Here is a 27,995-nt window from a genome sequence, read left to right on the forward strand (position 1 = left end):
TGGGTCACCCGGGCCATTTCACTCAATATCCTCAAACCTCACTTGCCTCATCTATAACATGGACTTCATGGTAATGTCTACTCATTTTCAAGGCCACTGTGAAGATCAGCTAAAATAAATACCAAAAAAGGCTTTGCAAACCATGAAGCCAGGGGTGAGGAGAGAGAGGACATTTATTTGCCCCAAATCTCTTCTCAGGCACTGTGTCCTCCCTGTCCAAGTCTATAGCAGACACAACCCTAAGTCACTCCTTCCCATCTTGGTAGAAGGGCTGTACCAACATTTTCCACCAGGGTGGGAGCCTGTGATGGTTAATACCTAGATGTCTCCCAAGAGCCTCATGCACTCATAGATAGGGATTTGGGGAGGTGATTGGATTATGGGCTAATAGCTGACTTGCTGTTAGGAGGCAGGGTCTGGTTGGAAGATGCAGGCCCCTGGGGGTGGCCTAGATGGGTTTATCTGCCCCTCTTCACTTTCTGCTTCCTGTTGGCCATGCCATAAGCAGCTCTCCTTGGCCTTGCCCCCCGCCCCACCAGGCCATACTGCCTTAGAGCAAGCCAACTAGGGGCTGAGACGTGAACCGAAATAAGCCTCTCCTCCTTTAAGTTGTGGGTGTCGGGTATCTTGTCCCAGTGATGAAGCAAGTGACTAAAACAGAGCCAGAACCGATTTCAGCACAGTAAGGTTCTGAAAGTGGGGCTCATTCACGGTAACAAACGCTATTGCATTAGACAAGACGAAGATGATGTTCAGAGGTGAGCTCTGGTTTTCTGAGATGAGCATCTTTCCAAGCTGATTATGGACAATGAAACGACATCAGTGGATGCTTCCAGGACCTGAGGTCTTGTCCAGCAGTCTTGCAGGCTGGCATATATCAAAGCAATGAAAAGGCAGCTTTGCTGCAGCAACAGCTCAAAACTCCCATGGGCACAGGCCAGAGAAGGGGCATGGTGCTGAGGCCGCAGCACAAGCATCCTTGACATGGCAGGGAAAGGGGTGAAGGGCTTTGCCACTGTCACACTGGAAGTGCAGTATGTTCCGCACTGGTGCTACCCTCTAACAGTCACAGGCCCACATCTTCCTTGTCTATGGCCCCTTTGGGCCTGTCACAGAGTAAGACACATAAATGTCTGTGAATGAACAGGTTTCTGATTCCTCATCTGGAAAATATGGGCCCAACCTGATGGCCGAGGGAACACCCAGCTTGGGCTGCTACAGCAACAGATAGCAGAGGTTGGCTTGAACCAGACTTGTCTTTCAGCTCCCAAAGCTTAGCAGCTACAAAACGCTTCAGCCCCTGTCCAGCACCCCGAGCTGGGGCAGGCTTATGGGCTCCAATGCCTCAGGAAACCACTGTCTGTGATGCCACAGCCCACGGTGAGGACCCTCCCCAGCACCCTGGGTGAGGATGCTGCCTGAGGAAGGAAGGTTAGTGTTCAGCTCACAGATGCCAGCTGGAATAAAATTTTCCACTGAGAGCTGAAACACTGTAGTCCCAGTTTGACTGTTCCTTTTAAGAACTCAACTGATATTCTTGAACATCCGGAAGAGGACAGTTGTGGGCTGTGCCTCCCAACTCAGCACCCCTCCTTGCTCTACCCAGCAGCTCAGCAGCAGCCAACTCAAAGCTCAGACCCCGGCTCAGGGAGGAGGAGCACCCACCTGGCCAGTTGACAGGAGCTCTGGGTTTCCATCACTCATCCCCACGTAGGCACTGTCACCATCAAACTAGAACAGAGAGAGAGAAGCAACTCTGATTAAAATGTTCTCAGGGAAGCACCAGGAGAAGCGGCCAGAGGTCAGGAGGCTGCGCTGCAGGGATGGGCCTGGGGGTTTGCAGAAGTAAAACCTGGAGTCCAGGATGCTGAGGCCCTGTTTCAGCAGGGCTCCCTCCAGGGTAGAAGGCCCAGCCCCTGTCCTGTGGTCCCTAAGGGCTCAGGTTAGCACCATTAATCACACATAGGGTGGAGACAGGAAATGCTCTGGGCCTCCACATCTTGTCCGTAGACACAGCAGGCTGCCTTGTCGGGCACTGAGCTCCCCACCTCTGGAAGTATGCAGAGACCTCTCTTAGCCAAAGTGATACCAGGAAGTCAGCTAAAGCTGGGATCCTCTGTGGACCAGCTTTCTCTAGAGTGATGGAGCCACGACAGCCTGCCCTAGAGAGGCCCTCAATTTTTTGCCTTCTCCCCTATTCCATTGTAGTTCCTAAGCCACTTGGAGCCACAGGCGGTGAGGACTATGGTAGAAACCTTGCAGAGAAACTACAGTTCTATGTTCAAGACACTTCCAAGCCTGGATTCAGGAAGAGCTCCCCACAGCAGGGAGCAGTTACAGTGTGAGGAATGCTGCTCTCAGGCCCTGGCTAACTCTTCACTCTGATGTGTGATGCTGAGTTGGTGTCTGAACTTCTGAGGTTCCTCATGGGTCAACAGAGATAACAAGAATAGTCCCTTCTTCATAGGATGTTGCAATTTAGAGCATTTTACTCACTACGGTCTGCACTGCATTCAGTTCCTGGTGGTTCCCTCCCTTGAGCTAGGTGTCTGACACACAGATCCCAGAAGCAGAGCCTGAGACAAGGGTTTCATGCATTTGATTTTGTAGGACATGCTCCTTAGGCATAACTTATAAGGTTGAGAGGGAAGCAGGACCTGGCAGTAGCTGAAGCTAAGCAAGGAGGTGGTCTCAGCTGGAGGTTCACTTCAGCCTGATCCCAGGTTGCTCTGCAGCATGAATTGTACTGCAGTTAGTCCCACCATGGAGGAAAGGCCTTCTTTTTTGTTTTGTTTTGTTTTGGTACCAGAAATCGAACTCAGGACCTTGTCCTTGCCAGGCAGGCACTGTGCCACTGAGCTATATCATCTGCCCAGGGGTGGCCTTCTGCAGTCCATGTAAATCAGTCACTGGGTATAGGCTGCCCTTAGGAGACAAGGGGAGGTGAAGCTTTCTGTGCAAGGGGGCCTCCACTTCACCAGGGACAATTATTCAGAGGATTATACCTTCGGTGGGCCATTTGCAGCTAGTGCCATAACAGGTGGGGGCAACTTGGCATTTTGTTTTAATTAAACAGTTTATTAGGAGATAGTCACATGGTCAAAAATTCCAAAGGCACAAATGCAACACAGTGAAAAGCATCCTTCCTATCCCACCTCCCAGCCAGCCAGCCACTGTCCTTCCCCAGAGGCAGCCATGCTTACAGCTCCCTGCATCCTCTCAAAGGCAGCCTATACTGACACACTTTCCAGTTACTTCCTCCACCCAAATGGTAGCACCCCATGCACACTGTTTTGCACCTTATTTTTCTTGTAGTAACACGTCTTGAGAAATGCTGTGCAGAACATAATTCTTTCTGCTGGTGCCACGTATTTCACAGTGAGGGTGTTATATAACACATTTAGCTGGCTGACCACATGGGCAGTTGCTCTGTTTCTAGTCTTTTGCTAGTGCAACACTGTTGTCATGAGTATTTTCATACATTCATCCTTGTGCAAGGGTATGAGCTGAACTGTAGGACTGATCTGTATAACTGTGGGAGCCAGTGGTATGTGCATTTGTAATTCTGGTGAACATTGTCAGGCAGCCCTCATGGAGACTGGAAAACCCCACACCACCACCCTGCAAGCAGGCCTCAGTCCACCAGAAGCTTTGTTCAACTGGCTCTCAGATGCCAGCTTCCCCCAGGGGGGCTCTGAGAGTCCACCTGCCCTGCCTTACTTTGTTCTTTGTTACCCTTACCTTCTAGCATTCTCTAACATTCTCTAACTTATTTATCATGTTCACTGCTTAAAGTTGGAACCCCCTACTAAACTGAAGGGTAAGCCAGGTGTGGTAGCGCACGTCTGTAATCTCAGTACTCGAGAGGCTGATGCAGGAGGATTGCTGCAGTTTGAGGCCAGCCTGGGCTACAAAGTGAGTTCAAGGCCAGTCTGAACTACATAGTGAAATCCTGTCTCAAAAAGACATAAATAAATAAACAAACAAACAAACAAACAAACTGGAGGGTCTTGGGAGCCAAGGATGTTAGTCCATCCATGCACTGATGCCTTCCAAGTTCGTAGAACAGTGCCTGCATGGAGTAGATGCTCAATAAACACTTGTTGAATGAATGAATGAAGCGGACAGTATCTCTTGCCAGGCCAGTCTTCCCATCTAGGCAGTGGAGATAGGGTTACATACCTCCCCAGCACACACACAGGCAGTGTTCTTTGGTGATGGCTGGACTACCAGAAGAGAGGGCTGCGCCACGTCTGGTGGCAGGGCTCCCAGGGCACACGCCTCGAGGCCTTCCTGAGGAGCCACTCCTTCCCGGAGACCTGCCATGCTCTCACCTCCTCTCGCTGTCCCTCTTACAACACAGATTGTCCCACCTTGTCATCTACCCAGAGGAGAAGCCACATGGGGGCTGGAGTTGTGTGCTGATCATCTCTGAAGGGCAGTGAAAGGGTATCAGGCTGGCGCCAGGAAGAGAACTATGATTTGGGAAGAGCAGAGGAGCTTATACCAAAAGCACTCGAGTACCATTTGACTTGTCAACATAGCTGTTCATTATTTTGATAAAAGTGAAGCTTCTGAAAAAACTGTACATAATTTATGAGTATATTCTAATAGAAACGCCGTCTACAGCCATACCACCCTGAACATGCCTGATCTTGTCTAATAGAAACGCTTAATTGGAAATGGAGGAGGACGAAGTTTAACCAGATATTTGAAACATTTTATAAATCAACAGTAGGCAAACACTATAGTGTAGACTTAAAATACGACACGATGTAACAAAACGAACAGAAGGAAATACATCCTCCAAAACCTGCGTAATAGCTACCATACATTAAATGCAGGTTAGCACAGAGCCACCACAAAACAGGGTCCACTGTTTGCCTCATTCCCCGGTGAGCACAGTAGGTGACTGATAAATATTTAGTGAATGAATGAATGAATACAGCTGGCACTGAGTGACACACTTTACATAAAAGATCTCATTTAATTCTTAAAATGACCTAATGAAGAAAGTGTTCCTTTCCTGTTGAAACCAAGGAAACAGGTAGAGCAAGGGTAAGTAGCTGTCAAAGATCACACAGTTGGGGAGAGACCAGATCAAGTGATAGAGATCAAGATTTTTCTAGAACCTTCCACGTAACCTAGTGGAGTCTTGACGGTGTGTTAGAGGCTCAAGAGAGCCAGGAATTGTCTGGAAAGGTCCGGATTTGGAAAACAGAGCCACTGGGAACGGGCAAGGGCTGGGACGGTGGAGTCTCATGAGGTCAGCACAGCATGTCTCAGGTAGACTTAACCATTCACTCATTCAACCAACATCTAAAAAAGAGCTGCCACATACCAGAGTGAGCCTTATTCTGGCTTTCAGGGAGAGCTTGGTTGGCAGAGAGACTCCCAGCAGAGTCTTTGTCTACCTCATTTTGGATCCCCGAGTGCCTGGCACAGTGCCCTGGGCAAAGCAGCTGTGGACAGGAGCCCTGAGATAGAGTGAGACCTGGTATCTGCCCACCTCTTCCAGGACTCTCTGTGGTAGAGCCCTTGTGAGAGTAGGGAGAGGGGAAGGGAACCTGAGGATCTGAGGTTCCCTTGTACTTGACATCTGGGGCAAGAAGGCCTGGGCTTCCTCCCTTCACCCTCCCAGTGTAGGACTCTTCCTGGGGAAAGAACCTGCAGGCCAAAGAGATGGTCATAAAGTTGCCTCTTCCCTCTGACACAGCAGGCCACCTCCCTCCTCCCTGTGCGCATGGACAAGATGGAAAATGCTCATATCCATTCCGACTGCCCAGTGTATGCTGACGTGAACATGAAGGTATATGGCACATGCAACGTGCCTAAGCAACACGTACCACAAACCTATGTTCCTGTGGGCCCATGTCACACCCAGTTCAGTGTTCAAGAGTATACTCAGCCATAAATGTCCTATGTCCATGGATGACACAAAGCAACACAAATAATGTGCACAGATCTCCACATCCCACTCATCATGTGTGACTGGTACACAAAACCCCAGCAGACACACACGCAGGAAAGGAGGGTAAGCCAGATACATGCAAACACACCATACGTCTGTGACTGTCAATTGCAACACATATGTAGGAACACACACATACCGCATATGCATGGAGAGACGAACACAGCGAAGGGGCACAGGGGATGGAATTCTGTGTGCATTTCACAATGTATCAGTCCCTCAGCTAAAAATCTTTTTTTCATGCCACACAACCTTCAGCATGCTTTAAAATATGAAGAAAAAATGTGCAGGGAGAAACAACAGCCTAAGAATTGCCATGAAACGTCAGGAGAACATCCTCTTACCACTGACTGGAATAGATTAATTTTCCCCATTTCATATTCTAATTATAATTCCCTTTCCCATTGCCATCTTCTGTCCTCATTACAGCTGGAAGATTGTTCTGCAAAAGCCAGGCCTTCATCTTCTCTTCCCAAGAGTTTTGTCATGGAAATGAGTTTTGGAATCTGAAAGAACCCACATTTTTGCAAATATCGAATGTGTAGGGATAACCCTTTCATGACGGCCACCAGAGATACGCTCACAGAGACTTCTAAAGGACCTGTCTCTCCCCACACAGTGTGGTCCCCTTGGAGAGGGGCCCCTATTCCAACAGCCACCCCCTAATCTAAGCACACCATGTTCCTCCAAAGGATTTTTTTTATTTGAAAGGAAACTTAGAAAATAGACAATCAAAATGAAAAGCAAAGAGCCCTGATCTTAGAGAGTGAAATCCTAGCTCTGTATTACTTCAGGCAAGTTCCTGCACCAGTCTCAACTTCATCATTCTTTGGACCCGTAGTCACTGACTCATGACAGATATAAACTAATATCTATGGGATGAACACATGTGATGAGGGGTGGATGAAAGGGTGGAAGGGAATAAAGGTTGATTGGATGGGTTGACAGGTAGGTGGCTTGATAAGTAGGTAGACAGACGAATGATGGATGGGTGGGTGGATGGGTGGATGGATGGACAGATGGATAAGGGGTTGTATAAATTAGCACTGTACAACAGAAATACAATACAAGTCATAAATATGAGCCATGTGTATAATTTTAAATGCTCATAGCTATAGTTCAGAAAGTAATATAAACAGATAAAATTAATCTAATGATATATTCTACCTAACCCAAATATTTACATTATGATTTCAACATACAGTCAACATAAATCTACACTTATTAATGAGTTGGTTTATTAATGGGATGGAGGAATGGATGGTGGGTGCAAGCATACACACATGCATGAGTGGGTGAGTGGATGGGGACTTGAGAGATGTGGGTTGGATGGTTGGGATGAGGCAGAAAGTATGAATGGATAGATGAGATAGAATGGCTAAGTGAATGTGAAGAGACAGGTACGTGGGAAGATGACTGGGGTGTTAGGTACATAAACAAGTGGATGTTGGGATGGGTTTTGGGATGCCTGGATTGATTCCCGAATGGATGGTCTCTTGGTGGATGGAATGGGTTGGATGCCTGAATGGGTGGGTGCCTTGGTGGATGGAATGGGCTGAGTGGGTAAGAGAGATGGTAGGTGAGTGAGTCTAGTGTTTCCTCCTCACTCTATTTACACTTGCCCTGGATAATTTCATGGCTTCTCAGGGTTGCAACATGTCACTGACCCTCAAATCTTCCCCTTTAGCCAAGTTACCTCTGTGCATCTCCCCCATTTGGCCTATGAGCACCTCAAATTCTACACATCCAACAATGAACTCGTCACACGAGTACAGCCTTGCTCTTTCTCCAGTGTCTTTTATCATAATAGAATGTGCTACCTTCCACACAGTCTTACCTCTGTACCCCGAGGCAGCTCTGGACTCCTTTCCTCCTATCTTCCCCTGATGCAATCACTCCCAAAAGCTTTGCTCAGCTACCCCACCAATCTGTCTTCCACCCTCACTATCACTAGGGATCTTTGGGCTATTGCTTCACTCCTCAGAGCAAAACTCTGCTGGGACTCCTCATCACTTAGCTGTGGATCCACACCCAACCAGCCCTGAGCTTCAGCTCCCAGTATCCTCAACGTTGGAGAAACCTACACGCTCCTTGCACACTGATCCCGCATCAGCCCAGAACACTTTCCATTTCTCTGCTCACAGAAATCCTACTCTTCCTAGATCGCCGCCCCCACCACCCCAGACAAAGTACTCCATCTAATAAATATATTGTGTTAAATAGACTACATCATTAAATTAACTTCATCTGTTTATATTCTTGAGTCCAACCTGAAAGCGCCCATCTGTGATCAACTTTGGACTTAATTCACTTGTGTGTTATATAACAGACTGGGTGACAGCATTGATTCTTGAATCTGAGCATTAATTCCACCACATATAGGCTGTGGCCTTGGATTTAACTTCTCTTTGCTTGGTTTCCTCACCTACAAAATGGTAAGGACGGCTGTTATTCTTCCTACTTCACAAGGTTCATGATACCTGCTATCAGATATCAGATAAGAGTTAATATCTGTAACAAGATGTTTAATAATGTTAACTATTTTGACAGGTACTAAAATGGTATCTATTATTATTGTTATTATATGATAGGTTAATACCTTATCAGCTCCCCCCAGACTAGCAGATGACCTTGTCTCCTATATGACTGAAAAATTATATCCCCTGGACACTTTCCATTTTCCCCAATCATCTATGTCACACCCACGCTGGCTTCCTTTCCTTTAGTCTGGAAGGTGAAGCATCTCCGTCCTACTCAATCCAGCCCCTTTGCCTTGACCCCAACCCTCCCATGTCTTCCCCCCCCCTCATTCTTGTGCTTGGTTCTGGATCTCGGATCTAATTTAAATATGCTGAAGCAGAGTGAAATCAGCCAGTGCGCTTGTTGTGTCATGGCAGTGTCAGTGTGCTAAGGAACAGGATCCCAAACATTTTATTGCTGTTCCCTGGAAAGCAGGAAATGTGATTAAATAATGACAAAGCACTGAAAAGAGGGGAAAGCAAAGGGATTCAGTGGTTACAGAGGGGCAACAGCCATTTGTTGAACGGTACCTGCTGGATGCCTGCTGTGTGCCAGGCACCAGGCATACCATGATCATCAGGACGCAGAGCCCCCGGGCCTACAGAGAAGCTGACAGTTCTCCAGCTTCCTTCCTATTCTACAAATCTGGGAAGTAAAACACAGGCCAATCTTTGGCCAAGCTGCAAACAAGTAATCACAAAACTGATTTTGTGATTGGTCAGTGACAGTTTTGAAGTCACTCATCCTCTGAAAGTCAACTGAGCAATAACCGTCTTGCTCCAACAGCCACACGCCCACAGCTAGGGACAGCCAGCCCCAGCACCTCCTGCTTCCGAATGTCCTTCCCATTCCAGAGCTGCCCTAAACCTTGCAAAGACTAGCTCTTAGCTTGATTTAGAAAGACTGCCTTTGTAAAGTAAGGCAATGAATTCAGCCTCATGTTTCAGATATTGAATGATGGCCTCTTCTTCGACACACATAACACAGGCTAGAATAAGGTGAGCACAGAAATAGAAATAAGGAAGAGGGCTTTCAAGAGAGAGATTCTGAAAACTGTCTTGGGAGCTCCATGATGTAGGATGTGCAGGCAGAGGCTAGGCAAAGAGCAGGGAAGATACCATCCAAGCTACTCTAAGCAAGGACCAGAGCGCATCTACTGTATACCAGCACCGATCCCAGCGCTGTGCCATCATCTCATCAGAACCCCCTAAAGATCCCAAGGCTCCACAACCAGGCCCATGGTAGAGAAGAACAAGGTGAGACTCAGGATGTTGGGAGCTTGCCAAAACCAGCCAGGCCTGCTGACCTTGGCATTGACCCCGGGTACCAAAGCAACATCTGTTCTGAAGATACCGCTGCTCCTCCCCTCTGCACAGAGACACAGATCAAAGACCGAGGCTGCATAGCCTTCAGCTCAGCCAGTCACAGACAACAAGAGATATGCCTCACGGAGATCTAAAGAGGAAACAATCAAAGCAGCACACACAGCTTCCACCGGCCCCCACATGGGTTGTGAGAACACCCATTCTGCACAGATAAAGTGCGGCTCAAAAGATAGAGGCGGTGAACGTGGCGGCAGCAAGCTGGGCCCTGCTGAGAATGTGGCTGCATGTGGAAGTCTCACGAGGAGATACGCATCAGGACCCACGGGGGAGCTGGGGCGGGGAGCGGGGTGGAGAGGTCCATGCAAAGGGAAGAAAGACTGGACTGGGGCATAATGACCAGGGATGCCCCAGGCTCAAATGGACCCACGCCCATCACCACTTGGAGAAGCGTGGTAGCATACAGCCTACAAACACAGGCTGTGATGCCAGCCTGCTGGAGTTCAAATCCTCGGCTTACTGTTTTGACCCTGTGTGATTTTTTTTTTTTAAAACCAAGTTACTGTGTCTCACTTTCCTTAGCTAGAGAAAGGGTATGAGTGTCATTAGGATGAAATAAGCTAAGTGATGGAAAGTACTTAGAGCACTGCCTCATAGTACTAAGAAACCACGCAATAATTATGAGCTAGTCCTTATTTTATGACTGAATCCTTGCTGTAATTCCTTTTTCTGCACATGATAACTGCAGAAGGGGCTTCCCACAAATCTCTGAGGTCTTAGCCACGGAAAAGATCCCTGGACCCTCTGCCTACCATATGCAATTTGAGGTGAAATTTATAAGCTAATGTCTGTAAGAGAGTACAGCTGAGGGGTTATTTTCCCCACGACAATGACTTTTGTTCTTCGTTCCTGAGGTATCAAACATCAGTTTCTCTCCAAAAATGTTTCCCTTTTGATTGGTGCTCCTGCTTTCCTGGGCATAACGCTGGGCATTCTTAACAGAAACCCAGCACTATGACTGAGGCCCAGAAAAGTTAGCGAATCTGCCCAAGGCCACACAGCCAAGATGTACACAAGTTGAATCTGCGGTCCAGGATGGTGGCTCCCAAAAGCCCACATGAACACATGTGACTAGAGCAAGTGAGCTCATGGCCCTGTGTCTGGAGCCTTATCTACCCTCCAGGTAGACCTTGTCCCTGTAGCGACTCTCCTCCCCACTACTGCTAGGTGTTGATGCTACTTGTTTTAGTCAATAAAAAATATCAAGAGTCATGGTCACGACAGGTACCGCAGATAAGTGCTACTAGGTGCCCTGTTCCTGTGGAAGGTAGGAACCACTATCCCTACTTCACCAATGAGAGCACAGAGCCCTGCTACCAGGTTTAGACCACGCTTCTTCTACACTTGTGCTGTCCAGATTAGTGGCCATCAGCCACATGTTGCTATGGAGCACTTGAAGTTTGGCTCATCCATACTGAGATGTGTCTGAGTGTAAAATACACACCAGATCTCAAAGACCTACAACAAAACAATAAAGACAATGCAGAATTTTTATCAAAAATGTTTCATACTACTGGTTACATGTTAAAATGATACTGTAGATATACAGAGTTAACTGAAATACATTAAGTTAATTTCATGGGTTTCTTTTTACTTTTTTGAATACAGCTATAAGGAAATTTACAGTCACCTATGTGGTTCACATTACAGCTCTGTTGGACAGTGCTGATCTAGGTGGTGCCCCAGCCACCATCTGCTCCAGGACCAGAACCTCAGATCTCCAAGAGCTGACATGAGCAATAGCCAAATTCAATTCTCTGTGTAGGTGTGGGGAGACTGAGGTCCACAGATGGAATGACTTGTTTAAGGCAAATGTCTGATAAAGAAGAATTCATTCAGCAAATGTTGGATGAGGCCCTACGACATGCTCTGAGTGCTGTAATAAGCAGAGAACTAAATAAGGAGCCATGTGCCAGTCCAGTGCTTGGCCCTACGCCAGCTTGCAGTCTGCCCAAGCCATGCCAGGGCCAGAGCAGAGGGCTCAACCATAGCTGGCTCAATCAACAGCTCCAACCCGGAACAGTCCCACCACCAAGGCCAGTGGGTCTTACCACAGTACAGTGGCCAGCCACAGTACCGGAAGGGCCCGTGGGCAGGGTGGCCAAGTGGGCACAGCACGGTGGCCTGGCAGGCCTAAGTTTCTTCCCTGGTGCTCCCACCAGTAACTCTCACATTGACTGCATTGCTGCAGATTTATGGCAAAAATTATCCTCTCTCTCAGCTCCATTTAAAGCCATTTGGAGCTCGCTCCCATCCCCGATTATAAATCTAATTGCACATTCCAAACAGACAAGCGCTCATTAAGCTTTAATTATGCACATGTTGTTTTCAACAAACATTTTCATTTGGCCGCTGTGAGGGGAAACGGTTCCAAGGGTGCTGCAGGCACTGCACACGGCTGTGGGGAGCCGGGCTGGGAAGTGGGTCAGGGCGTGGCCCAGTGCGGTCCTGAGGGCCAGGGCCGGGGCCAGGACGCCATCGGATTGGACTCCTGAGTCTGTAGCCTTCCACCTGGCTTCTGCCACAGGAGATCCCAACAAGTGTGTTCTCAGTGGGTCAAAGCTGGCACTAATGGGCCCCTCTAGAGATGGGGAGGTGGGAAGACTCACAGCCTTGCTCCCACTTGCTCCCTGCTCTGCAGCAGGCACCTTTCTTCTCCAGCACCACCATCCCTTCCTTCACTCTTGCACTCATTTGGTCCACAGTGCTTTACTGAGCTCCGACTGGGTCAGGCAGTGAGCAGTGAGCAGGGACCACAGCAGGCAAGTATGGTTCTGCCCGAGCCACTCCGCCAAGTCCCACCTCCTCACGTGTACGTTGGGGTTTCCACGAGCCTGCCCACCAGTCTCAGGGTGTGCGCCATTCACACTCCCTGTGCCTTTCCTGTGGGAAGAGTTCAGACCCTTCACAGTAACATACAAGGCACTTGGGAGCCTGCCCCTGCCAGCCTTCTGTCTTCCAAGGTGACCCAAGCTCCCCGTGTGCCCCATGCAGGTGCAGGGCCGAGTCTCCACCAAAACTCGTTCTTTTTCTTTCTCACACAGCTGGAGCCCACTCCACTCCCATGCTGTCCCCTTCCAGGAAGCCACTGCTCACAGCCCCTCCCACCTCAGACTGGCTGCCCCTGTCCCAGGGACACTTACAAAGGCGTTTATTGTACCAAAACGCCATAACTGATTGCCCTATACATGACTTCTAGGATGAGCCTGATTGCTACACCCCAAGGTTCCCCCTCCTCTGAGGGCTGGATAGAAGGGGTCCTACTCACTGAGGCCCTAAAGAAGCCCCTCTGGTCTCTGGGACTCAGTTTCCTCACCTGTACCAGTACCTGTACCTGGAGGAGCTGAACAGCTGAGCACATGCTGGCCCCCTCAGCAGTTCTCTTGGTTGTCAGTTTTGTGCTGTGTCCAAAACAAGGCCTCCCGCTCTTCACTGGAAGAGTGGTGGATCCGCCCTCTCAGGGCTGGTGGAGACTGCAGGAAAGGGGCAGTGAGTGTGAATGGCACATACCCCAAGACTTGTGGGCAGACTGGTGGAAACCCCAACTTCCAGAAGCTCCTGGAAATATAAGCTCGTGAAATACACATTTTAAAATGGAGATCAGAATTAATCCAGCATGCGGATGGTTGCCTGTTATTTTAGGGCTGGAAAACTCAGAGGGTGAAATCTATGAATGAAGTTTATTGGGAAGTGCAACAGTGAGGCGAGGGAACCAGGATGGGCAGAGGGACAAGGTCAGCCTGCCCCCAGGGGAGCTCTAGTAGCAGGACGACCCTGGGGAGATGGTCCAAATTGAGGCAAGGAGCCAAGTACTGTATTCCCAAAAGGGCCAGTCATGAGGTCCAGGCTGCCCAGGGCTGACAGCATCCTCATTACCCACAAGTCAGTTCCCAGGGAGAGCCTCGGCTGTACGGTGCAAGAGCAGGCAGAAGAGGTGACTCGGTGCCGAGGAGGAGCAGGGTGAGCTGGGATAGCGTCCACTACAGCTATGGTTATTTATTCATTCTAACTAACTTGCACAGCATCAATGCAGCACTTGCGAACAAGCCAGGCACTCTTCTCATTGATTTACAGTTATTAACTCATGCCCTGCGCACAATAACCCTGCGACGTAAGTTACTATTACAAAGGCTCCTGCTTCACAGATGAGGAAACTGAGGTCAAGTGAAGTCACAGATCTAGTAAGCAGCAGAACCAGGATTTGAACCCAGGAAGCCTCGCTCTAGAGTCCCTGCTCCTCTGACCGGGAGACTGGAGGCGCTTCTGCGTTTCTGCCGTGTTTCCTCCCACAGCATGGAGCTGTCCAACTCCAGGCTCCTCCTCCCCAGAGGCCCAGCTGCGGTCAGCAGTGCAGAGTCCTGGGTTGCTCAGCGCTGCCAGTATTTGAGCCTGACAATTATCTATACTCTGAGCGGTTGGGAACAAGTCCCAAAACTGATTCTTGCCAAAGACAATTAACTAAAAGCCACATGAGTGTACACTGGGTATGACTGTGGCATGGGGGAGCGAGAGTGGCTAAGACAATGAGCAGCAGATGATCTGGAAGATATTTTCTCCCCAGAGCTACAAAACAAGCCCTCAATCATGCCACAAAGGCCTTGTATTGTTGGGAGGGAAATATGTCAATGACAGCGTTGGATCGCGAGGCGGTTTTAAAAAAAAAAGAAGAACAAGAAGAAAAATCTTTTGAAATTGTAATTTGACCTAGAAAGGTTTTTCTAGGCCACGTGAACTTGGCATTTCTGCATCTAACCCCAAAATCTAACCCAGACAAAGTGCCAGGCTCACTTCCTTCTGTTAGTAGCAGATAACACAGGAAATGATATTTGTAAACACTGCTGCTATGTGTTTAGGTATCATATTAGACCAGTGTTAGACTTGGAGTGGAGAGAACCCTGGAGCAGTACAGGCCTAGAAGCTCAAAAAGCTGGGTTTGAGTAGCTGCCACATGGCCATGGAGGTCTCATCTCATCCTCAGATGCCTGCCCTATAAAATGGGAATGGAACTCACAGGGTTGTGCCTGGAAGCATGCGGCATACCCTGGCGCCTTAGGAAAGTCAATCCCCTCCCTTGCCCAGAGGCCTTCCAGGCTAAGGGACACCCCTCTGCTGTTGACCACACAGCCCTTAGGCCTGGGTCTGGGCTCTTTCCTGAAGATGCAAGAGGGCAGAAGGGAATTCTGTCCTAATAGACTTTTTCTGCCCCAGAAAATAGAGGGTGCCAACTGTGTTGGCACACACCACTGAATTATATAGCACACAACATTGAATTATTCTAATTCATCTTCCCAACCAAGTCACCACTTAAAGATAAACCATAAGGTGTCAACTGGCTGAACTTCAGAGATTTCTTAGCATCCCACTAGGGAAGCCAAGGCCAAGTGTTGCTAGGTAGTCCACAGTGATTGGCAGCAGCACGTCAGGAGATACAACTACCACGCTGTTGGGTGCACGGTGCCTAAAGGAGAAGGCCTCTCCTCAAGCTCCAACCCAAGCATCTATGATGTCCCCAGCCAAGTGCCAGACTCTTACGGGTACCCATAACACAGAACAGATCCCCAGGGGAGCCTGAGGGGATCAAGTGGGGGTACAGGCAGGAGCATGAAGACACTACTGGGTGATGAGGCACTAAGATGGAGACAGACTAGGTAACAGCAGGTGACACACACTTGTCAGAGAGAGGGACCAGAGTGAGCTGAGGCCAGGCAGCCAGGAGGGCGAGAACCCTGATGTCCATATTGGGGGGAGAATGTCTACATGTCATTCAGGTGGATTACAGTACAGAGTGGGGTGGAGGAACCAACATGTACTGAAAACAAACAAACACAGGTGAGAGTTTAAAGCAAAATTCAGAGTAATGGGAGGGATGCCCGGTTTTGCCTAAGAGTAAAATATCCTGTGAAGCAACAGTTAAGCAATGTGGCAGTGACATAAAATGAGAACTTTAAGTCAATAAAACAGAACAAGCATGGGAAGGTCCAGCTAGGTATGTAGACCCTGTGATTAAAGAGGGCCCTGAGTTTATGCCCGTTACCATGTGACGTGCTTTACACATGATACTTCACTCAATCTCTGCCATAATCCCATCGGAGGGAGATATTAATATCCAGTTTTGCAGAGAAGGAAAAGAGCTCAATTTAATCAATGTGCTCACGGGTCACACAGCTTGCCAGTACCAAAGCCAGACTCTTAGCTCTCCCAAAAGCCACGCTCATAGCAACCATTCTATTCTGTCTCCCTTTTCAGAGACAAAGAGACAAAGACCCATCATTTAATAAACAGAATGAGGACAACTGGGTTAGCTTGTTTAGGAGCATTAAACTAGATATCCATGGCAAGAAACCCACCCAAGGCACTCCAAATGGATTAAAGAGTTAAGTGTAAAAAGTCATGTTAGAGGGAAACAACCAGAAAAAAAGAACAGAATGTTTATCAGATCTGTGGAGGCAGGATGACTTCCTCAGCCCTTGAAGCAATCACAGAGGGAGAGAGATTGACAGATTCAAATATATATGCATTAATATCTTTTGGGGAAGGAAGCATAATAAAACTGAAATGAAAAGGACATCAGACTAAGAAAATATCAGTGCCGACTATGAGACAGTTAATATATACGATATAGAAATGGCTCCGTCAAATTAAACAGAAAGCAAGATGCTGATAGACAAAAAGACATAAGATTCAAACAGAAAAGTCACATGAGAGGCAATATTCCAAGAAATAAATGCACAGAGGAAAATGTACACTTGATTCAATAGGAAGTGGAGAGATGCACCTGGAATAAATCTACAATCGTGAAACTAGAAAATTTCATACCACTGCTACCATGGAAAATGGCTTCTAGTTCACTGGAAAGCAATATGGTGGTCACCACTGAGCAGAGATCCTGCTAGAAGTGGACAAGCCTGTTTGTCCCAAATACAGTGGTGTATTTGCTGAAAACAGCCTTTTGATGTGAATGCTGAGGATGGTACCAGGGATGTGCAGGACAGTCTCTGTCCTAGAGCTTATGGCCTAGTGAAGGGGACAAGAGCAGAAATTAGAATCTGGGTAGTAACAATATACAGAGGCTTGGGCAGGAGCCACGTTGGAAGACAGAGGAGGCGGCTTCCCCAGAGCCCTGCCACAGGAGGAGCAGAATTACCCAGGTGAGAAGACAGGGGAACAGCTGGAAGAAGAAGGCAGCAGGAAGAGCAACCCCCAGGCCTGGAGCCTTAAAACCCCATTCATTGAGTGGGGAGACAGAAAGACGAACAAGGCCATGCTAGGAAGTTGAGGGGAAGCCTAGAACATGAGCTGTGTTCTTCAAGGAGGAGAATGGGCTCGAGAAGATGAGGCTGGAGTCTACCCAGGAAGCCAGGCAGAAAGTAGCTGTGATGATCCAGGGCTGGTGCCAGCCGACAGGATTCGGAGCAAGGCCTGGCCAGGGAAGAAGCACTGAGTAAAGCAGGAAGTAAAACAGCATGGCAATGATTCAAAACTAGAAAGTCACACCGATGGCTACAATGGGAGCAGGTTGGGAGCCAGAGTGAAAGCACTCGGCCCCAGTGTGTCTTGCAGAATCCAGCACTGAGTCTCAGAGATGAATGAACATTGATTGCCAAGAGCAAAGGATCACCCAGGAGTCAGAAAGGGGGTGACTCACCCAGATTACAAACCCTAATTTCCTTTCTTTGGTCACACACTTCCTTCTGATTTCTTTTTCTGATGAGTCATATAATTTTTTTTCTCCTCTTTTAAATTCATAACCAAAATGTCTGAATACCTAGGCTCCTCCTACCCTGAGCTGTAACCTCTGCCCTGAGCCAGCAGAATCCAAATTAACCCCAGGTGACAAGAAGCTGTTCCTCTGGCTGCTGAAGGACAAAGAGGAAACCAGAGGCTGCAGGCCCTGTGGACCCTCCCAAGGCTGGGAGGAACCTGAGCAGCAGCTCACAGGTGCACAGTTCTCAGCCAGTGCCCCTGTAGTTTTAGAGTCTGGAATTCGTTTGGATTTGAAAAAAGCAATGAAGTTCACATTCCACAAATTATGTAATAGTTCAGTGGGGTCCGGGGCAACCCCTGCAATCAAACACTCATAAATCTGCAGCAGCACAGAAGGATGGATAGTCCCATGCACGGATTAGGGCTACAACATGCCACACATCGGGTCAGGCCGGGGTCAGGGCCAAATGAGTTGGCAGTGCATTTACAAAACAACTTTTGGTTGCAGAGCCTTCTAGATTTTGGATAGGGAGTTTTGAACCTAATTTAAGCACTGGGTATATGTGTAAAAGTCCTTCACTGGGACTGTGTGCTGCACAGGTGAGGAAATTGAGGCTCAGAAAGATAAAGGAAACTGCTCATAGCAGTTACGGGGCTGACCTGGGATCTGAACCTAGGTCTGCCATCTTTCCCTAGACTCTCATGGATTCCTCCAGGAGGATGAAACGCCATGCAGAGCATTTCACATTACAGGGAATGTGGGCAGCACCAGGAGTTGGCCAAGGGCAATGCAGCCAGAATGGTACAGTTCAGGTGGCTAGAAACCTCCTCCCATGGTCTCCCTCAGGGTCTCCACCAGGGTCTCCGGAGGCAGGTCCAGTAGCATCCAGACATCCTTAGAGGTCCAGAGCCTCCAATATCCTCAGCACTCAGGATCCATCTTTCTTTCTTCTACAGTGGTTGGCGGAGTGCCTACTTCGTGCCCTGAGGATGGGGCTGGGATGGACAAAGGATTCAGGCAGACATGGTTCACACCCCTGCAGGGCTCAGAGTCCACTGGGGGAGGCAGGCAACAGACAAGCAAAAGCACAAAAGTAGCTACAAATTGAGATAAATGGTGTGAAACCAAGAAAGCACACAGATAAAAGATGGGAACAGGTCTTTGTCCAGGGGTGGCCCTTAAACTGAAGCAGCCCTGAAAGAAAAGATGGGGTCATCAGGAAATGAGGAGGGGCAGGAGGAGGCAAATGCAAAGTCCCTGAGTCAGCAAGGAGGAAAGGTGCGGTTGCAGCAGAGGGGAGGGGCCTTGGATGCGATTTGAGGTCCTTGGGGCAATCCGTACTATGGCACTTGGGGGAAGCTCATGGAAGGGTTTTGTAGGACAGCAGTATGCCCTGGTTTCTATTTTAAAACATGCTTCAGGCAGCTATGTGGAAGAAGGGTTCCATGAGACTTGATTTTCCATATTCTCATCTATAAAATGGGTTTATAATAAACCCTGCAAAAAAGCATAGCCCAGGGAGGCTGGAAAGAGTGGCCTCTCAGAAGGTAGGAGGATGAAGACTGAGTTTTCCTGCCAAATCACAAACCAGGAGAACCCAGTGATAAGTACTGCATAAGGTGCTTCTCAGCGTAAAATCCTTTGAAGGCTCCCTACTGTCTTCAGGGGCAAGGACCTTGGTTCTGAGGTCCCTGCAGATTCCTCCAGTCCCACTCCTTATCCTCCTGCTGGGCCTCCTCTCTTGTGCCAACTGGGTCACTCTTAGATGGTGCCAGGTCCTTTGCCCAGAGCACGGGTGCCCTTTACACCAGTGTTCCCATCAGTCTCCTCGCCCTCCCTATACACTGGATGACCATCACCAGGGCCAGCCCTGTCCCGAGCACTGAGAGGCCAAGAAGTGGCTGAGTGTGTGTGTGTGTGTGTGTGTGTGTGTGTGTGTGTGTGTGTGTCTTTGATACAGAAGGACACTAACTGTGCACAAATGTGACAGCAGAGAACTAAAAAGAGCACAACAACAGGAAGAAAAGGATCTGCTCTGTCCAAGCAGACAGTAAAGATTTCTACTCCTTGGGCTTCAAAGTACTGATTTAAGGAGATGCGCTAGTTGTCCATGGCTGCTGTAACAAACAAAAACAATGTAAACTTTCTCTTATATTTCTGGGGGCCAGAAGTTCAAAATCAGTCTCACCGGGCTACAGGGAAAATAGCTGTCATCCAAGGGTAGCAGCATCAAAGGCTCCAAGGCAATGCATTTCCACGCTTTCCCAGCTTCTAGTGGCGCCTATAGCCCTTGGCTATGGCCCCTTCCTCCATCCTAAAGCACATCAGTCCAACTTGCTTCCGTCCTCACACTGCCCTCTCCTCTTGCTCTGATTCCCTCTGCATCTCTTTTTAAAAGACCCTGCAATTACACCAAGTCCACCCAGAATCGTCTCTCTGTCTCATGATCCTTCACTTAATCACCACTAAAATCCTTTTTTGCCACATAAAGTAGCTCCCATAGGTCTCAGGGCTTAGGACACAGATATATATTAAGAAGCAGCATTCAGCCAACCACAGTTCCAGGAGGCTCTAAACTATGTCTCAGTTTCTCCACATCTCCCTTAGTTCCCTTTCCTGGGGACAGCAGGGAAAGATGTGGCCACTGTGGTCAGCTTTACTACTGCTGCCCAATACCAGCCTCTCCTCCTTGGCACACGGGACACTTGCTCTGGGTCTCCTTTGCCAGGGAGCTAATTTAGGCCAATGGACTATGAGTAGAAATGAAGTGGTCTCTTGTGGGTGGGAGCACAGAAAAGCAGACATGAGATCTTCAGGCTGTCTCTGTAGATGAGCAAAAGTCCAGATGGTGAAGATTTGACCCACCTATAGGCCCACTGACTCTGAGGAGCAACCACAAGTCCTTTTCCGATTGTCATGGGACATGTAGGAAGAGCAAAACGAAAACCTTGTGATAAGCAGCTGAGACTTTGGGGTTATTTATCACTGCAGCATAACTCTGCCTAACCTGACTAATATGCTCAGTTTACAAGTTTCACAACCAGCCATTTGCTGACCATCTACTTGGAGCCAGGCACTTTACATGCAATTCAGGTATGGTCAGAATCAGCGAGTTCACTGTACAGATGAGGAAACAGACATACAGAGAGATGAGGTGACAGTCACATGGCTAGGCAGTGCAAGAGGTGGGATTCAAGCCAGAATAGCATGATTCAAAGCTGAACTCAGCTACTGCAAGTGTTGCTCCTGCAAGGCACTCCAATCAGACAACTGATTTCTCTGGCCCCAGATAACTGTCACCTCAAGGGTCAGCAGAGGCTTCTGGCCAAGGCAGATGAATCCTGGCACCAGAATCCCCAATGACAATGTGAGTCCATCACTGGCTTCTGCAGCCCTGAAACACCCCTCCCCGCAAGGCATGTGCCCACATCCCCTCTGCAACTTGAACCCCTTCGAATTGCTAGACCACTTTTTATTCATGCACTCATGTGTCCGTGTGTGACAGCTTTGTACCAGATATTGTTCTGGGTACCTGGGAAGGATCAGTGAATAAAGATCTCTGCAGCTTATGCTCTTGCACTGGAGAAAATGAACAATACTCATAGTACAGAAGTAGTCTACACAGTAGCTGGAAGGTCGTAAGTACTAAGGAAAGAAAGAGTGAGGGGAATCAGGACATGTCAGTTTAAACAGGTGGTCAAGGTGGGCTTCATGGAAGAAGTGATAGTCCGACAAAGACTAGAAGGAGGCGAGGGAGTGAGCCAAGCAGCGCTGGGGGAGAGTATTCCACGTAGCAAACAGCCTGCGCTAAGGCCCTAATGTGGGAATGTGCTGATGTCACTTTGGCCAGCAGGGAGACAGCAGGGAGAGCAGAGCAGGCAAGGGGGAGGGCGAGGAGAGGCCAGAGAGGCAACTGGGGATCGAGCATACCCTACAGATGGCACTGCGATTACCCCTCCCCGGAGAGAGGAAGCCAGCGTTTTTTCCACAGCCTTATCTGATGCTGTGGTTGGAGAAGCCAGCAAGGGCAGGCGTGAGGGCTGCAGAGTTCGGCACATCTGAGGAGCCTCAGTGGGGCCTCGAGGCAGCTGACATCCGCTTGGCCTGTGGCTTCCGCCTCTCTGGTTGCCCTGTGTAGCTGCTATTTTTGCTTCTGTTTGGGGCTGCGTGGAGAGTTCCTCTGTGCAGGGCACGGGGGGCTACTGGCCTAGGCCTCTGTTTTCTCTTCTTGGAGCAAATGGAAGAGACCATTTAAATGTTCCAAGGGAACCCAGGGACATTCACTGTCCAGCAAGTGCAAGAGGGAATCTGTAACGGGTGCCATCATGTTAATCCTCATGATCTTGCAGCTTAGAAGAATTAGACACCGTGTCCAAGGTCACAAGCAAATCAAACCACGAACTGAGGATTCTAACCCAGTCTGTCTAGGTCTAGGCCTTAATTTGCAAGTTCTTTGCATCTACTGCCTACATGAATGTTTCCTAAGCAGACACCCTCCCCTCTCTGACCTGCCAGCAGGCATGAGAATAAAGATGCATCACCCATGGGCTGAGGTCCTCCAGGGCATCACAGCATGGATGAGAGGACCAGGACATGGATAGAGGGGACAATCAGAGAAGACGTCTACGAGCTAGACATCAGGACCATGCCTGCGAGAATAAGCAGGAGTCTGAGGGGCACAGGAAACACACTCTGGACAAAGGAGTCTGCAAAGAATCGAGGGCTGTGAAAGTGTGGTCAGACAGAGGGGTTGCGATTCTGTGGAGGCAGAATCCTGCTGGCTGCAAACATGAGAGAACTGTGGTGCCCAGCCTTCCATGAGGGAGGTTTCAAATGGACGCAGTAGGTTATAAGGGGCATCCAACCAAAGGTTTTTAAAGGTCTAGGGTTAGGACAGGCAGCTCCCAGAGATCTGGATGGTTGCTGGAGAACAGACTCTAAAGGGGAAGGGTGGAGGCAGGGAGGCTGGGAGAAGGCTAATGAAGTCACCCAGGTTACAGGTAGTAGTGGAGCAAGGAGCACAGTGGTTCCCTGAAGGTACAGCCCACCCACATGTGCAGGTAGTGAGGCAGGGAGAACGTTCAGAAAGACTCCAGATCTGTGGCCTAAGCAAAGGGTGAACCGTCATGACTACTAAGATGGGCAGGATGCAGGAGGGCCTGCGGGTGTGTGTGTGTCTGTGTAGAGAGAGGCCATTTAAGGCTCTGTCTCCTAGGGATGAGGATGCACCAATCAAAACTGCCTTAGATGCTAACTTTGCCCCTCTCAGGGCCCTACTGCTCTTCACAGAGAGGTAAGCAAGCTGCAGGCACACAGCTAGAAATCCAGGCCGTGAAACTGAAAACTCAGACCCAGGGATTCCTACTCCAATGCTCCCCTCCACAAGACAGACAGGAGATGCCCTGAGGGCCTCCCTGGAAGATGATGCCCCAGAGCCTGGGAGAAGCTAGCGAATCCACCCATCTGTGATCTTGCAGGCCTTCATTAGTGACTGACCACAGGTGTGAACATTCACCACTCCTTTGGCCAGACGGAGATGGTGACACTGGCAGCTATGCCTGAGCTGCCTCCTTGGAGCAGCACCCCTCTGCTGCTCCTACTTTCATTAATTACTGCAGGAGGAGGTGTCATGGATGTCTCCAGCCCTGGACAAGATGTTAATCTTGAGCATGGAGTTCGCCCTCCTCTGGAGGTTCTCACACCCCTGGTTTCCAACACAGCGGAACAAGAGGAGCTGGAGGCCCAGCCTGAATTATGTTTCTAAGGTTCTCAGTGGCCATATGAGAGCAAAAGTCTTACCTGAGAGCATCAAGCAATGACACGGTGGCAGGAGGAGCCCTACAGCTTGGATTCTCTGTTGCTGGATACTTTCCTTCTTCCCCTAAGTTAGTGGGTGCCTGGCACCTGCCAGCCTTATGTGTACCAGACAACCTGAGCCCTTACCGAAAGCTCCCAGGAGTCAGGCATGGTGGCTGTAATCATAGCTAGGTGGGAAGCTGAGGCAGGAGGATCACAAATTCAAGGGCAGCCTGGGCAACTGATGGAGACTCTGTATCTAATAAAATTTTTAAAGAGCTGAAGATGTAGCTATGGCCATGGTACAGCTCTTGCATAGTGCATGCAAGGCAAAGGGTTCCATCTCAAGTCCCTAAAAAATAAAAAGAAAACCCTTCCTAGGGTCTCTTCCCCAGAAAGGAGAGCACGCTATTCACTGAACACCAACAATGTGCTTTACACTGTAAATCTCGTCCCATGTAATCCTCCTAACAATGTGCCATTTTGTAGGGTCTGACAGGTAAGGTAACCTGCCCAAGGTCACACAGACAGCAAGGAAGAGCAATACCTCATGGCCAGGTCTTAAGTGGGGTCTCCTTCCATTCTCTAGACAGGGGCCTTGCGTGGGGTGGCAATTCTGCAGCCACTTTCCCTCCCTGGGCCGTGTCCTTCCCTCCCAGGTCATCCTCCCAGCACGGGCCCTCAGCACACAGGCTATCGAGCCTGGTCTGAATACACTGGGTTGCTGAGCAGCTGCTCTCCCAAGACCCCACTAGCACACAGCTGCCGGCCCATCTTCAGTAAGTCACTCAGGAGGGGTGAGAACCGAAGGTCAGTCCGTTTCAAGACGGCCAGTAAGGGCTTCAGTGAACTCACCATGAGCACAACACACCTCTAACTCGCGGTACAGGGAAGGCTCCCGGCCACGCACAGATGCACACGCAGACACACATGCTGCTGTGTGCCTAGACTTCTTCCCGAACAGAGCCCATGTCCCCGGTCATTTGTTCACTCCTACAGTCAACAGGAACGGAGGTCCCGCCCCTCCCTAGGCCAAGAGTGTGGTAGTGGGTACCTGTGTGTGCACTTACGTGCAACCGTCACAACACAGGGAAGTAGGACTCTGCTCCTGTTTTATGGCTGAGGAGACTGAGACTTGGAAGGCTTAAGGCGCTTGCCTCATGTCACAGACGGTACTGGTGGCACAGCCTAGATCAGGAGGCAGCACCTGACAGGCATTTCCTCCTGGCCAGCTGGCTGGCTGCACAGCCTTCCCTAGCAGCCCTGGGCCTACTGCCTCTTGCTTGCTCTCAGACCCAGTGGGGATTAAGAAGCAATCCTTCCAGGAGGCACAGAAGCATCTTTCTGTCTCTGGCTCTCTGTCTCTCTGTCTCTGTCTCTGTCTGTCTTTCTGTCTCTCTGTCTCTGTCTGTCTTTCTGTCTCTTCTATCTCTGTCTCTGTCTCTGTCTCTCTCTCTGTCTCTCTCCCGCCTTCCTCCCTCTCTCTGTTTCCCTGGATGCTCCAAATGAGAGAAGCAAGCAGCTTCCATTTCTGGGGCGCACACACAGGAAGCCAAATTTCTAACAATGACTTTGATAAATCAGAGCACCAGAAGAGGCCAGGCCTCCTGGTCTGATGGGTACAGAGCCGTCAACAGCAAGGAGCCCCACCCCCAACTCAGCCAACTCCCAGCACACACAGACAGCGTCCCCGGGGACAGCTGGAAGGTGCCATTCCTGAGAGGTTTTGCATTCAATATCTCTTCTGCTTATCAAGTGGATGTGTCTGCCCTAAAGCTGTGACTGTGTCCTTTCTCACTTGTTGCTGTCCTTTCTTCTGCAAAAGAATAGGGAGTGGAGATCCCACTGGTTAATTTTCAATACACTTACTTGACCAAAGGAAAAGTAGCATTCATCAAATTAGGGGAGGAATTGTTCTTCAATCCCCAATCTCCAAAATTCCAATGGAAGAGGCAGCCCAGTGCCTACCCCTCAGCCCACCCTCAGCCCAGGTGCCTTCCAGGCTCCCACATACCATGGACTGTCCCCATCATAGCCCTCACTGTTGCTAGTCTGATTCAGGCGTCAGACAGCCCATACACACTTAGCCAGGCCCCTTACAAAACGTGCTGAACAAATGATGAATGAATGAATGAACGAATGAATCCTTCCTGGGCACTCTGGACACTTACAATGTTCTGGGCATCAAGACCAGAGGCTGACCCTGCTCTGTAGAGCCAAGCCAAATCATCCCCAATATTCTTTTTCAGGAAGTAGCTGCCAACTGCATGTCCTGGACCCTGCAAAGCACCTTCCCTCTAGAACACAACAGGCACTAATCCAGCTCTCTGCCTGTCCCCACCCAGCACCGTCCATCTCCACCCTGCAGCGCCAGCCTGACCACCTCCACCCTATGAGGCAGCGGACACCACCGCTTACCTTCTGCAGAAACACACCTGCAATGCACCAGCGTCTTGCAAGTAGAAGGAGCCCGACTCTCATTCCACAGAAGCCCAGGCAGCGAGAGAATGCGCCCGCGACAGCCTCTGTGCGATTCTGCTGCATAATCAGCAGAGAAAGAGAAAAAATGCCAGAAATAGCAAGCTTTATAAGCCCTCCTGACAACTCTTGGTCCTCTATTGGCTGGAGGCCCGGCACCCCCGCCCCCCATCCCATTCCTACAAGGTGAAATGGAAAAACCTGTTATTTAACCTCTTTTATCAAAATCCATCTTCTATCCCAAATTGGGCCTGCATGTTGGGAGCTCCTGGCGGCAGTCCCCACACCAGGTCTCAGGGAGCAGAAGGGAAGGCAGCCCCTGTACACAGCACAGCTCTACGTCATTTGTGGCTTCAGAGTCATCCTCTCTCCCACACTGCTCAGGAGTGGGTGCTGCTCAGGAAGGACCTTCGGAAGGTAATTTGGCAGCACCTGTCAACGAGTGAGACCCGCACACAGTTTCATGTGGCAATTAGACTTCTGAGCATCCATGCTGCAGAAATGCCTGCTCTCGGCACGGATGCGAGCTCGAGGATGTTACTTGTTACAGAGCACTGGAGACAAGCTAAGTGTCTAAAGCCAGGGTCTGGCTGAATAAGCTGAAATACCTTCCTTCTGTGGAATGTGGTATGATAAGGGAGGTCTGTAGGTGCTGGCTTGGAACTGGTTGAGAGAAAGTCAAGGACACGGTCCTGCTTTTATAAAAACAATAACTGTACATGTTTGCATATGCATTGTGAAAGATACCGAGCTGTTAACAGCCATTTCCCTAGGGAGCAGGAGATGGAGGTATTTTCAGCTGCTGCTTTTTGCTTTCTTGTCTTTTTTTTTTTTTTCTTTTGCACAGCCATGTATTACATTTGTAATTGAAAACTAAACCATAGGAGCTTTCCACTGGTTCTTTCCCACTCCTCTGAAGCCAGCAAGCCAAGGGCCAAGGTCGCTCACTACAAGGCTAGATTGGGCTTGGGACAGTGCTGGCCAAGGCACTGTGGATTCCATAGTTGATACCTCCTTGGTTGTCATATGCATGTGGCTAAATTAGGGTTTGGTATGGAATGTAGGCTTTGGAATGAGAGAACTGGTCTCAAATCCTAGCTCTGACTCATGGAACAACTGACTTTCCCGAGCCTCAGTTTCTTCATCTGTAGAATGGGGAGAAGGTACCTATTAAGCATCATGTACTATGCTGGGTACTGTTAAACCAATTTTATATTTTTGGATATTTCAGAAGCAACAAAGGCTCTAAGAAAGCATCACAGTATATCCAGGACTGAGCAAGAAGAGTTCTGGGAAATCTCTCTGTTACAGATCACTTACAACACTAAGAAACTAAGTGACAGAGAAGAGCCAGGGGACGGCAAATGCCGTATGATAAAAGGGGCCACTCTCCAGCACGACCGTAGGAGAAGGGAGCCAGGTGGAGAGGGTGATTAAAAAAGGCTCCAGGTAAGAGGGGCCATGGCTTCTGTGGCTGTTTAGCTCTCCTGTGCTCTGCCTGCCACCTCAATGCCCTTCCCTCAAATAACTGCCTTCTCCTCCTTCCCAGGCTGCAAAATCCTCCCCTCCACAGAGCCCCTGTGAGCTCCGCTGCACCCGTGCTGTTGTCCACAACCCACTCGCAAGCCCAGGGCTTCTGTCTGGTGGGTTTTCTTTCTGTGTTTACGGTTCATCTTCCTTGCTGAGCTCCATGCTCCTTGGTGGCTGAGACCACGCACTTTGTTCATCTCTGGGTCCCAGCACAAGGCCTGGCCCACAGTCTGTGCTCAGCGAACAGAACGTGTACATGACCTGCAGGCCCATGGCCAAACCCAAGTGCGGGGAGCACGTCTGCAGGAAAGAGAGGTACAGGTTTTGTACCATGAGACAAAGATGCACGAAAATTTTAGACGTACTGATTTAAAAGCATACACACAGAGCTGTAAGTGTGCTAGAAGAATATTTATATAAACTTAGGACAGGGGAAAAAATCTTAAGTCTGAATTCATTTGGACAAGGATGTTATTACCTCATTATTTATAAGAATATGGAAATGACAACAGAATCCATCGATACAGGATTGGTTAAATGGATCATAGCTCTCTGTACAAAGGGATGCTATGCAGTCATGAAAAATGGCTGACGTGTCGGTGTGGGATGGAGC

The 27,995-nt window shown here is 49.1% G+C and overlaps 1 protein-coding gene across 5 annotated transcripts in view; it reads right to left on the reverse strand.

The window, feature by feature from the left end:
* Positions 1-27,995, reverse strand: part of Tox2 (TOX high mobility group box family member 2) — a 132,739-nt gene that overhangs the window by 77,789 nt on the left and 26,955 nt on the right. For 2 of the 5 annotated variants that reach the window (XM_005392492.2, XM_013518388.1), the window contains exon 2: positions 1,666-1,731. In XM_005392492.2, the coding sequence (XP_005392549.1) occupies positions 1,666-1,704 (39 nt within the window). In that variant the 5' untranslated portion in view covers positions 1,705-1,731. Of the gene's footprint in view, positions 1-1,665; positions 1,732-25,792; positions 25,920-26,065; positions 26,143-27,995 lie in introns of those variants that run through there. The other 3 variants (XM_013518389.1, XM_013518387.1, XM_005392491.2) reach the window with 3 other exon arrangements.

This window comes from Chinchilla lanigera, unplaced genomic scaffold (assembly GCF_000276665.1).
Source record: "Chinchilla lanigera isolate Chin_1 unplaced genomic scaffold, ChiLan1.0 scaffold00044, whole genome shotgun sequence".
Lineage (NCBI taxonomy): Eukaryota > Metazoa > Chordata > Mammalia > Rodentia > Chinchillidae > Chinchilla > Chinchilla lanigera.